Raw genomic sequence first — 12602 nt, 5'->3', positions numbered from 1 at the left:
CTGGAACTCAGATGAAGCTGATCTGAAGCAGCTGTCAGTACGCCTACAATGCAAATTTGTTAAGAAAGGCTATCTTGTTTAAAAAAAAATATATATATATATATTTAAAAAAAAAGGTTATTTCTGAGAATCAGTCTATCAGGAATTCCAATGTAAATAAAACTTTTTAAAGAAAGTTCCTCTAGGGAAATGAACAGAAAATAGTATAATACCACAAGAGTCCTATAATGTTCATAGATTTTCTATGTAAATTATAAACTAAAGTCAATGAAAACTGCAACCAAGCTGTTTCCAGATCTAAATTACAATTAGGAAGCATTTTCCTGCCACTTTTATGTAATCATTGCTGCTTGTTAAATGTTTTGGCATTTAGCAACATAATAATGAGATTAATATTAGCATTGTATGACTTCAGCTGTAAACTATGCCAAGATTGAAAATTTGACCAGTTAGAAAATTTTTCTTCTGATGCAGGTGCCAGTGTACCTCCAGTTTTAGTAACTGTTGTGTGTCCAAAGACAGTATGGTTGTTTTTCTTATCTATCCTCTAAAATTAATAGATGTAAAACAGAGTAAAAGTAGAACTCATTTTTTTTATACTTAGTTTTATTAGATGAACCTAAGCAGTCATCTGTCTTGACATGGCAAAAAGTCCATGTTGCTTATTACTGGCAGTATGCAAATGAGGACCATCTTTAAAGATAGTTACTCTAGAACAGCTTAATATTTTCAGTGTTCTGAAGTAAAATTTGAAGATACATTACTAAAAGAAACCAAGAAGTTGGTCTCAAATTTTTTTTCCTCAGATGCTAGTGAGTCAAACATTTCTCACTAGCCTGTAGTGATCATCTTTTATGTAACCTGAATATGAATTTTAATATATCAAGAATGTGAACTTACTATGCTTTTATGTAACTTTTCCCCTTTTCCTTCTAGATGGCAAAATTTTTCAGGAGAAAGTTGAATCCCTTATGTACCTGAGAAATTCCAGCAGTGGTGGGAAGTCAGTAGACAGTTCAGCATTTGTGGTTACAACTCCAACTGGTTTTGCAGCTCTACCACTGGAAGGTAAAACAATGCTGGAAAAACACATAAGGACATTAAGACAGTTCTTTGTAGAGTGCCTTAAAGTGTTACTTTCCCATGTCTTTCTTACTAAGCCCCCTACTGCCACTATCACCCCCTCAGAGTCTGATGTCTGAACAGCAGAGTAAGAATTCAGTTGAATAGAACAGGCTGCCTCAATTGCTCTTTTTTCTCAGGTTGAGACAAATTGTAATGCTGATGGCTCAGGCAGTGAAGTGGGCCAGCTAAACAAATTCTTTTGTTATAAAGGCTTGCTAGAGATGTGAGAATGCCTTAACTAGGCAATAGTTAAAATAGTAAGCTATAGGAAGCTATCTTGTCTGTGCAGAAGGTATTAAGCTGATACTTCAGTTGTGCATAATTCTTTATCTCCATCTAAATGTAGTATTAAAATATTGGCATTTAGTTATACTGCAGGTATATATACTGTCCTTACATGAGAGAAGATGAGAACCAAGATATAACTTGTTCTTTACATGCTTTATGTAAATTAAGAGTGAATAATTTTCTTGAAACAGTCTCATTATATAGCATGCTAAGCAAGTCAAAGGCTGTGGAAATAACTGCTTTAATCAGTTTTGAATTTTTCTACTACAGATGTTGAAGTAGTCCAAATCTATGAAGTAGTGTGAATTTACTAGTTTACAATGGTAACTTGTCAGTTAGCTTGTTGTCCAGGGTAGTATTTTCAGCCTTATTGGATAATTTCTTAGTCACACTTTACACTGTTTTGCATATACAATTGACAAACCACCTGTGAAATGAAAGCTAAAACATATAACTTATGCCTAAGCCTTTATTTAAGCTGTTCAACAATGAGAAATATTTTCCAAACAAAAATGCAAGTTTGTCAGCTTATACAAAACAGGAATGGAAGATTACCCTGTTCTTGGATTTAACTGCATTGTATTTCAGATTGTGTATGACTTAGCTATACTCTGTATATAACCAACTTAATACTTTTACAATTGGTGTTTTGTTGGTCCTTTGCTTAGAAAATCAAATAGTTTTCAAACAGTGCATTGAAATACTTAGTTTAAATCCTTTACTGAAGGCAGTGATATAAAGAGCAGACCAGAGTTGTGTATGGAGTTGGTCATTCTCCCATATTGAGATGATATATGAAATCTTACTCTCTTAAACAGAGTACTTTTTCATATCAAAAGTACCAAACTCTTGTACATGAATGAAGACTATTCATGTGCACCAGAGGAATGCTCATCATAAATTTTTGTGAAAGTAGGTGTTCATGTTGTGATTATGAATTTGAATTTTTAAATTTAGGTAAAATATTTCAAATGGCATTCTTGTTAGACAACTTGCTACTTACTTGTGTATTTGCAGTTGTATATAGTATCTGCAAATTTGTGTAAGCTTGGCTATAAGACTGCAGCTATGTGGATCCTTTCTGTTATGTACAGGACAGGTCAGTCTAGTTGAATGTATTTGTGTATGCATGTACACATTCATGTTCTCTGTATGTTACATATGATTCACAAAAATATTCTGATGCATCGTCATTGTATCAGTACTAGTCAAAACTATTGCCCTAGTACTAATTAGTGCATAGTTTTCAAAACATTTCCAACTCAGTCTCCTTTTCCTAGACTATCAGAAGGCATCCTCTACCAGGCTGGCATACTTGCTGCTTTTCCTCTTGAAAATGTTATGGTGACATCTATAATGTGCTCTGGAAGTAGGACTGCTTCAGGCTAAAATGTGCCATTAAAAGCAGACTACTATGCTAAATAAAACATTTAGTAATTCATTACAGATCTGAAGTACACATAATGGCTTGGTGCAAAAAGGTTAAAACTAGTAGGTGAGCAGTTTGCTATTATCCACTGGGACATGTTGGTAGATTGGGCCTCTTACAACAGAGAAAAGAGCAACCTACTCTTTGAATTTGCTTTGAACAGAGGTTGGACTGGACAGTTTCCAGAGGTGCTTTCTGCCCTCAGTGGTTCTGAATAAATCCCTACTGAGGGTTGATTGAGAGGATCAGAATATAAATCTGGGAGACTTGGACTTATATGCAAAAACTATTTTGCAATTCATGCATCTTTCAGTTTTATCTTGCCAATTTTTTGGATGCATAATAGCTTAGTATCTCTTGATCACTTGGCCAAATCTGAGCTACGCCAGTTTTTAAACCAATTTTGCTGCATAAGACTAGTTTGGACGTTGCTGTATTTTCACGTGGAATGTAACAGTGAGTGAAAAGCCCGTTTTGAGTGCAAAAAACAAAGCTAAATATACCCTTATTTCTCTAGAAAACACTTCCAAAGCTACTGTACAGCAGGAAGTAAGTTATCAAGTACCTAAAAGGCTATGCAAAAGCTTACCAGCATCTCCTACTTTGTCACCTCAAGTACATCAAAAAAGACTAATTGAAAGATTGAGGAGCATTGATGATCTGCAGAATATTGGCAAGCATGACTACATTGATCTTCAGGATAAAACTGGTTTTGAAACACATTCTGAAACCATAAAGAGAGTACAAGAAGACTTCCTTAGCAGTTGTGAGTCTGCGAAAACAGTTTGTGACTCAGAATTAACATCTGTTGAAACATTTGAAGACATTCCAAAAGAAGAGGAGTTATCTGAAAACGTATTTGAGAGTAAAGAAGCAGATGTGGACCTGAAATGTAATGAAGGTGGTGCTGCAGCTGAGCCATTGCTGCGTCGTCCAGACAATCTGAGAGGACTGACTTCACTTCAGAGGAGTCAGAGTAATTTTGCAGGGTTGGGCTTAGCATTTTCTGTTCATGGAGGATCATCAGCCATTGCTCGCTGGCCAAGCTTTGCTGACAAAAATGTACTTCCTGAAGAATGGGAGAGTCTTGCTTTTTCCTCATCTAATGAGAATACCCGAAAAACATATGAAAGCTCTGATGAGAGGTAAGAAGAAAAAAATAAATTAACAGTAGCTCAGTATATCAGGGAAAGCTTTAATTTCACAATGTTCTTGATTACTATCCTACATAAATAAGACTGAAAAATTAAGAGTATGTTTTCAGTGGCTGTAATAAACCAATCCATTAAGCTTAGTAGTCTACAGAATTGTACCTTTTCGAATTTTACATTTATATAGCGAATTCTTAACATTTGGGATTTTTATACTACCTACAGTAGGAGTGTGAACTTATGGTAGCTCCCAAAAACCTATGTAGTCATTCTGGTCACATTACACTTCTGTTATTTATTGTCAAAAATAGGTATTAGTAAAAAGTGGCAATAGAACTACTGGTTAAACATTTGCCAAATCCCCCCACTCTGTCCACCCAAATAGTAACCAACAGTTATGCATTTCTTAAGGTTTCTGTTGTAGACAACAAACTGAGGTAAAATGCATTTCTTTGTGTTCAGATGTACAGAAGACTGCATTGTGCTTGTCTGTTGTGGATTATATGACCTCTTGCGTGGAGTTCTCCTAATATTACCAGATGTCATGCTGGAAGATGTGATGGACAAACTTATCCAACCTGATTATCTCATAGTTCTTGTGAACCACCCATCTCCTCTCATACAGCAAGGCGTCATTAAAGTAAGCCAATATAAAATGTGTTCAGCTAAGAAGTTGTCAGCTAGTTGTGAGCTTACTTTGTCAGAAACATGAAAGTAAAATAAAAAATAACGATTTCTTCATTTTTGTGGACTTCTGAATTTTAAAATCTGTTTCCACCCCCATGGTTTGAAACAAAACACCAGCAAGCCAAAAGAATCTATCAACAGAAATATAATTTGTGATCTAAGCCAGAGAGCTTACACACTAGGATGGAAGGCTTAATACACAAAGTTTGAATGTATCTGTAGATTTAGACTGGATATAGAAGAATAAATCTTTTTATGATAAGGGTGGTGAGAGACTAGAACAGGTAGCCCAGAGAAACTGGAAATGTTCAAAGTCAGGCTGGAAGAGGCTCTGAGCAACCTTGTCTAGTGGGAGGTGTCCCTGTCTATGGTAGGGGGAGTGTGTGTGGGGTTTGAACTAGATGATCTTTAATGTTGCTTCAACCCAAGACATTCTGTGGTTCTGTACCTGTTATGTATGTGACTTGATCTCCCTTGAACTTGACTAGGAACCTAAAATAGTCTTTGGAGTTTAAAAAATAAATAAATTCAGTTGTGTTGGGTGTAGCAAGGCAGTTTAGACCAGAGTTGCAATGTAAAAACAATTAGTTTTTAATCTGGAATTTTAAAAATCATTGATTTCAAACTGTTTAAATTGTAGGCAAGAACTAGACTTTTAGGCAAGTTGTTAAATATGTACATCTTATGTTGTAATTATGTATTTATTTTTAGTTGTTGGATGCATATTTCAACAGAGCAAGGAGGGAGCAGAAGGAGAAGTTCCTAAAGAATCGTGGCTTCTCCTTGCTTGCTAACCAGCTCTACCTTCACCAGGGGACTCAAGAAGTTGTAGAGTGCTTTTTGGAAATGCTCTTTGGCCGCTCCGTTGGCTTGGATGAAGAGTAAGTAATGCTTTGCGTTTGTATCCTGTAACTTAACATTTAAACTAAAAGTAGTGCACTTTCTTGCTGAAGGCAAAGATGTAATAGCTTCCTAAGTACTATTTTTTCTTTCCATAAAGCAAAGTTCTTCAAATATTTTACATGTTTTAACACTGCTTTAACATTTTTCAAGTGCATTAAACCACTTAAAGCTATTGTATGGTCCTTAAGCTTTTGATAAACAACTTCATCTCATGGGTGTTGTCAGGATGTTCTAAACCCTCAGCACTTCAGAGGACCTCGAAGGCCTTTGCACTCTGAATTTGCTGTAGTCAGTTTAACACATCCTATTCTTCTCTGATCCTATGTGAAACAATGATTTCTATCCTTGGGAATTTTAAGCAGTGGTCACTAGGCTGCTGCTACTGGACTTTAAGTGATTAAGGAAAAAGCTTGATGCTACCTGTTTCCTTGGATTGGTGCTGGCTATAAATCTCTTTTTTCTTCAGGGCTAATATGACAGAAGTGCTATTTACTTGAACTGATGAGCTACCCCATATTGGTAGGAACAGATTACCTTCAAGCAGAAAATTAACTTTCTAAGAAATTTATATATTTTAGAATTAGCTTGACTACTTAATGATTGTACAGGGAGGACACACATCCAAGTACAGTCAGCAAGCAGTGCATAAATCTTAAAAAAAAGCTCCTTTCCAGTTGCCTTCTTTGCAGGAATTGTAATGGCTTCTGTTTGTTGGCATGGTCTTCACTCCAAAAATGTTCCTATTTAATTACAAGACTTAAGCCTTTTGGCTCCTTAACAGTTCTCTGCTTTGGGGCTAGTTATTTCCTCAGAACCCATTGTGGGGCTGGAAAGTTAATTCTTATGGCTCAGGTTAGTTTAGGATGGTACATAGCAGTCATGTGATAGGATGTTTGTTACCTTCAAGTAATCAAGTTTGTTAATGCACAAGTAATACAAGGCCTGATACTCTGATTTGAAATTCTACAATTGAAATAAGCCAGAAATTGCCAGACTTTGATCTAAACCTCACCACTAATGGATACAAGGCATCAAACCTGCTCTCAAGTCAATATTGTACTGATGCCAAGGTGTATCTGGTTTCTTGATGTGTGTGCTAGTTGTAATATTACTGGAAAGAAAGTCATTCTTGTACACTGATCAAAAAAACATGCTTGCATAAAATCCATACTGTAGATCATTTGTAGTAAGGTGAAGTACTACATATGCTTTTAGATATTTTGTTTCCTTACAAAGTGTTTTATTTTGCTCTTGTTTTCTGTGGTACTGCAATGAAATGTAAGAAATTGGTATCTACATCTTTGCCAAAGTGCTAGTATAGACCGGTATTCCAGCATTAATAATATATTACTAATTATAATAGCTGCATACACTAGGTTGCTATGTAAAGATGTTAGACTGACTTGTATTTATTTCAACAGATTTGATCTGGAAGATGTCAAGAATGTTGGACTTTTTCAAAAATGGTGTGTCATTCCTGTCCTGGGTCTAATAGAGAACTCTTTGTACGATAATGTTCTGCTGCATAACTGCTTCTGTCTCCTGCTGCAAATTATAAATTCCTGCTCAAAAGTTGCAGACCTGCTGCTTGATAATGGTTTGCTATATGTGTTGTGTAATACACTGGCTGCTCTTAACGGACTGGAAACAAAGTGAGTACTTTATCTGTTGCTATAAAATAACCCAGACACAACCTTTAGAGAAGCAAAAACTGAAGTATATAGTATCCTTATTTAATTTTTGAAGTGTTTAGTGAACGTGTAGAAAATAAACTGCTTTTGAAGTCTTCAGCTTTTAACTACACCTCCAAATGAAAGTTAATATTTAGATACTTAGTTTAAATAATAGAACACACTGGTTGTGAAGTATCCTTTGAGTACCCTAAATTTTCAGGTAGGGTCCAGGAGATGGTAGCATTCTACCGTATCTATTGACAATGTCAGAACTGCAGAAGTGTCCCTCCTGTGCTACCTGTTTTTAATATTTGAGATTCTGAGTAGGTCAAATGATTTAATTATAAATATTCTGTACTTACTGGAGAAACTATACAGTAAAGGAAGGAGAGGTGGGGTTTTTGTGCCTTTACTTCATTAGTTCATATGCTGAAGAAGTAACTAGATTTCCTTTATCCAATAGTTTTAATTCAGCATGGTTACAGAAAGAGATTGAACTGAATTTCTTGAGACACCCTTGTGAGGAATTTAGGATTCAGAACTGTTCTTTATCTTATAAGTCTCATTTAAAAAAATACAACTTTTCCAGTAAAACTTCTCTACAATCCTAATGTTACGCTATCTCAAAGATTTTCCAGGCATTCAATTTGCAAAAGTTAAGGCTGAAAAGAGTCTTAGATTACAATTTTCTAACCTATAGCAGTAATATCTTCAGAAGTACTAATTTCAAATTAAATACAATATAGTAGGTATGGCTGGCAGAAGTAGCAAGAGCAGTAGTAATGGGTCATCGTACAGGTTATATCTACTAAATGGTAACGTTTCTGATGATTACAATTTTGCAGCATTCCCCTGAATGACTACAAGTTGCTTGCATGCGATATACAACAGTTGCTGGTAGCAGTTGCAATTCATGCCTGCAGCTCCTCGGGTTCTCAGTATTTTCGTGTTATTGAAGACCTCATTGTGCTGCTGGGTCATCTTCAAAATAGTAAAAATACAAGAATGCAAAGTAAGTTATTTGCTTATTTTTGGGGGTCACAGGACTGGAGAAGTAAATCCATTCCCCACTGATCTTCCAGTTGAGGGTGAAGGGGCATTTTTTGGTGATGAACCTTTCTTCTTTTAAGTGGTTCTCAAAGTACTACTCTTCCTTGGAAGCCTGTCTTGTGGTAAAGAATTGTGTACTGCTAATATAAATGAACAATGACCATAAGACTTCGATCAGGATGTTTAAATAGAAACCTTCTGTAAAGTTTCATTGAGCTTATTTTCTAGTAATTAAATTCTACGGCTTCTATGTTGAGAACTCAATTCTGTACCATATGCATTTGTATAATGATGAGATGACTTTCAACATGACTTCTTGGAATCAAGAATTTTACCTCTGACACTGTTTTCTTTTACTTTTAACAAATATCTGGAAAAAAATCTTAGACTTGTACAGAAAGCATGCCATTTGGCCTTTATTATGCCTCTTTCCGTAGATATGGCAGTTGCTCTGCAGTTAAGAGTTCTTCAAGCAGCTATTGAATTAATAAAAACTACAGCAAACCAAGATGCTCAGGAGCAGCCTGGATCAGTCCCATCCCTATCTGCACCACATCGTTCAATGTTTCAAAAGCGTAAAGGCATTGCTGGTTAGTAGCAAAAGTGTAATATACTTGTACTCCTGTCTCTGTGTTACTAATGAAATATCTACAAAACTTGTTTTGCTTTTTCTATGAAAACACAAGTTCAAAATGGGTATAGATTACACAGCTCTAAAATGCATCATGATTTATTGGCTTTATGTATTAATCATATTTTAGAACAGGGTAACCTACCCATTTTAAACTTGGTTTTGTATTACAAGGGGAGAATGCGAGTATGAAATTGAAACTTCAGTTAACTTTCTCATTAGTCTCTAAAGGCAGATACTGCCACCTTTGGAAGAGAGTATCAACTGGAAAGTTGCATAGTAAAAACATTTTAAAGGTAGTTCATAGTACCTAACTTCGTAGTAATATTGAAATACAAAAAAAAAAAAAGTGCTTCTAACTTGAATGCAGCTACAATGTGGGGATTGCACTGTTGCACAGCTTTTAATTAATGATTATCCTGAAGTAACATCTGGCACTGCAAATTCAGGTGGGAATGTGGGGGAGCTGGCCTCTACCATGGAAACTTTCATAAAACATTTGTACAGTTCTAGGTTTAACAATAATACTGTGTCTGTATTGGATGGTTTGTGAATCATTCTGCAAAGCTTTTGGAGTCTTCTGGCTGGAACTTTAATTTGTATGTTGCATTTAAATGAAGCTGCATTTAAGGCGTGTAAAAGATGTAATTTAAAAACCTGAAGTATTTCACTTGTTTTAAAAAATCTTTTATTCCTAGTTTTCTATGGGAACCTTTTTTGTAATATGGTCAGCCTATGAGACTCCTCTCCATCAGCCCAGTAAATACAGTGAAAATATTTGTGAGGTAATCTAGTAAGGCACCAAGGGTATGTGTGTGGTTGTAGTTATTTCAAAAAGAATGAAGTACAGTCAATGCTCAGCAGTTCATTTCAAGAATTGTTTTTCCTAGGAGTATTCTGGTAAGATAGAAATAGTTCTCATGTGGTACGAAATGCATTTGTTTATACACTGTTAATATAGTGACTCCTCAGTTGTGTTGGTAGTCAGCTTCTGATATTAAAAGTGAGTAATACCATATTAAAAACTAATGCATCCTTTATCATAATTGCACAGTGAAAATGGATTGAGTAACTTCTTCGCACAAAAATACATAAGTTGCACAATAAATCTGATCTTGAGACTAACTCATTTTATGGTGCCATTTCTTGAATTTCGTATGTTTTTAAATATAAAACATGTTAAAAGAAAGAGGCAAACACTGAAATGATGCTTTTTCCCTTTAATATTAGCATATTTCAAATGCTTGATTTCCTGAAACGATGCAAAATGTTTGGATAAAAGCAGTAACTGAGTGGTGAATTTGTGTGTTTTAGTAGGATGCTATTAATAGTAGGGTACTATTAATGTTTCTCTGCTTCAAGGTTCCAGAAAATTTTCACTCGCTCAGTCTGATGCTCTGCTGATGAAAATGCGTTCAGTAGCAAGTGAGGAGTTCCACATGATGATGCAACGACGAATGAGTCAAGAACATCCTATCCACGCCACTGAGGCTGAATTTGTACAAAGATTACAGAGGCTAACTGTCCTCGCTGTTAACAGACTCATTTATTTAGGTAGGGTTTTTTGTACATTTCTATTTTGACAGTGCCAGTGCAGTACCGTATGAAAAATCAATATTTGCTTTTGGAGAGTTTGTGTTCAAAAATGTAATGCTGTTGATGTTGGCTTAATGGAGTTAACTATAAAAACATCAAACTCTCAGTAATTTGTCTGTCAGTATTACATAACTGACAATCAAATCTGAATATCTGAATGAACCGAACTAGCTATTGTAGTTCTACATTAGTTCATCTAAGCTGCCTGAATTATGAAAGGGAGCTCTTGCTTTCTGTTTTAAAATTTATCAGTTTGCATGTTTCTATGAAACGGCTAAATTTGTTAGCAGGTCTATGATGACTCGGGGCGTTAGTTAAAATTTCACAGAAGCAAGAGTTTAGCATGTGGGACAAAGAATTGAACTGTTCCATGATTAACTGTGAATACTGAATAAACTGATACCTAAGGGAATTGAAATAAGGAGTACATGTTGATACTTAAAACAATGGAGTAAAGATGATACTTGATTTAATGCCATTTGAAGGAACATGGGATTAGTTTGGTTGAGATGGTACTGACCTATTTGTGCCTCAAAATTTAAGCATCTACTGAAGAGTGCCTTGATTTACTGGGTATAACAGAAACCACAAGTCAAAGCAGACTTTCAGCATCCCAGCTGGAAGTTCCTGAAGAAGAAAACCAGCAAGAACTGCCTAACAGAACAAATCCTTTTCTGAAAGACATGTTCAAAATGTTGGTGGAAGGAATCAAACTATCCCTCGTAAGTTACTAATTAGATGTTTTCCCCGTTAAAGCATATTTCATAAGGTTCATTTACAAGGAACTTTTAAGGACAGAAAGCTTTAGGCATAAAATGTTTTTCTTGCTGCCTCTCTCAATCCAGCTGAAGCATTGTTAAAAACTGTTAAGCTTCCCAGTTATTCTGAAGTTGTGAAATAATAAATCCATCTGTCCTGATTTAACTGTAACACTTGGCAAAATTCTGATTCTTGAATGAGTATGCAAAGGTTGGATAGATTTCTGTAGTCAACTTTTTCCCCGTAAATATTGAGGTATGTTCCTGGACGCTATAAAAGTAGGTCTGCTATATATCTACAAAGGATGCATAAAAAGGAGAATTTGAGTGATTTATATATGCTATAAATGTAAATAACATTGGTGATGTAACTAGGGGGGCAAACCTTTTTTAAATTATTGCCAAAGAACAGAGTTTCTTTTCTACCATACAATTGTTAGCCTGTCAGCCTTTCCAAGATGACTAGGTTTCACTTGAGCAATTTGAAATGATTATATTGGAAAACCTAGCTTATTGCTTCTTGCATCTTTATTTTCCTGAAGTCATCTTTATAAAAAATAGTTCAATCTATTTTTCTCCCTAATTCTGGAAACTGAAGTTTGTGGGGTCTTCTCATCATGCCTTACTTGTAGAATTTTCCAAAGACTACTGATTCCTTTGAGCTCCAGCACCTCAAATGCCCGGTTTCTAACCTTATATGAAGTAATCCATTATTCTGAAACTAGTGATTAACATGTGAGCTATGTATTAAACAAAACCCCTTTTGATTTTTAAAGCCTCTGTTCATTTTCTAGATTGTTGTATAGTCCTTCTAACTGAGCATCCAGTTTAGCTAGGAGCTGCATTGCTAATGTTGGCAGATCGAGGGAAAATGCTTATCTTAATAGAAAAATGAAATGCTTTTATTTTCAGTAGAGTGCCTTCTAATATGTAATAAATCAGTAAATTAGTTTAAACACTGTTTTTGTGGAGTTTTGCTCATTTTAACATTTTGCTCGTTTTAACAATAAGTTTGTTTTGCAACGTAAAGGAATCTGGTGAAAAGAAGCCCTATCTCACTGAGAAGACTAAAAAAAAATGTCACTTTATTTAGGGTACTAGCAGAATGAATGCACCCAAGCAGCAGTGGAAGAGAATCCTCTTGTCATGTAAGGACACTTTCCGTACACAACTTGGGAGGCTTCTTGTGCACATCTTGTCTCCAGCAAAACCACTACAAGAAAGAAAGCAGGCTTTGGAGTTGCTCCATGAAGTGAACCATCAGGAGATTATGCGTGACTGTCTTAGCCCAACTTTGCAGGTAAGCTTCAG

The 12602-nt window shown here is 35.5% G+C and overlaps 1 protein-coding gene across 3 annotated transcripts in view; it reads left to right on the top strand.

The window, feature by feature from the left end:
* Positions 1-12602, top strand: part of LYST (lysosomal trafficking regulator) — an 80849-nt gene that overhangs the window by 45059 nt on the left and 23188 nt on the right. For all 3 annotated transcript variants that reach the window (XM_027453762.3, XM_027453761.3, XM_005023846.4), the window contains exons 22-31: positions 937-1068; positions 3360-3987; positions 4456-4633; positions 5392-5561; positions 7005-7235; positions 8102-8268; positions 8744-8896; positions 10300-10491; positions 11077-11255; positions 12385-12591. In XM_027453762.3, the coding sequence (XP_027309563.1) occupies positions 937-1068; positions 3360-3987; positions 4456-4633; positions 5392-5561; positions 7005-7235; positions 8102-8268; positions 8744-8896; positions 10300-10491; positions 11077-11255; positions 12385-12591 (2237 nt within the window). The remainder of the gene's footprint in view (positions 1-936; positions 1069-3359; positions 3988-4455; positions 4634-5391; positions 5562-7004; positions 7236-8101; positions 8269-8743; positions 8897-10299; positions 10492-11076; positions 11256-12384; positions 12592-12602) is intronic.

Source organism: Anas platyrhynchos, chromosome 3, assembly GCF_047663525.1.
Source record: "Anas platyrhynchos isolate ZD024472 breed Pekin duck chromosome 3, IASCAAS_PekinDuck_T2T, whole genome shotgun sequence".
NCBI lineage: Eukaryota > Metazoa > Chordata > Aves > Anseriformes > Anatidae > Anas > Anas platyrhynchos.
This window is presented reverse-complemented; position numbering and strand designations above follow the sequence as displayed.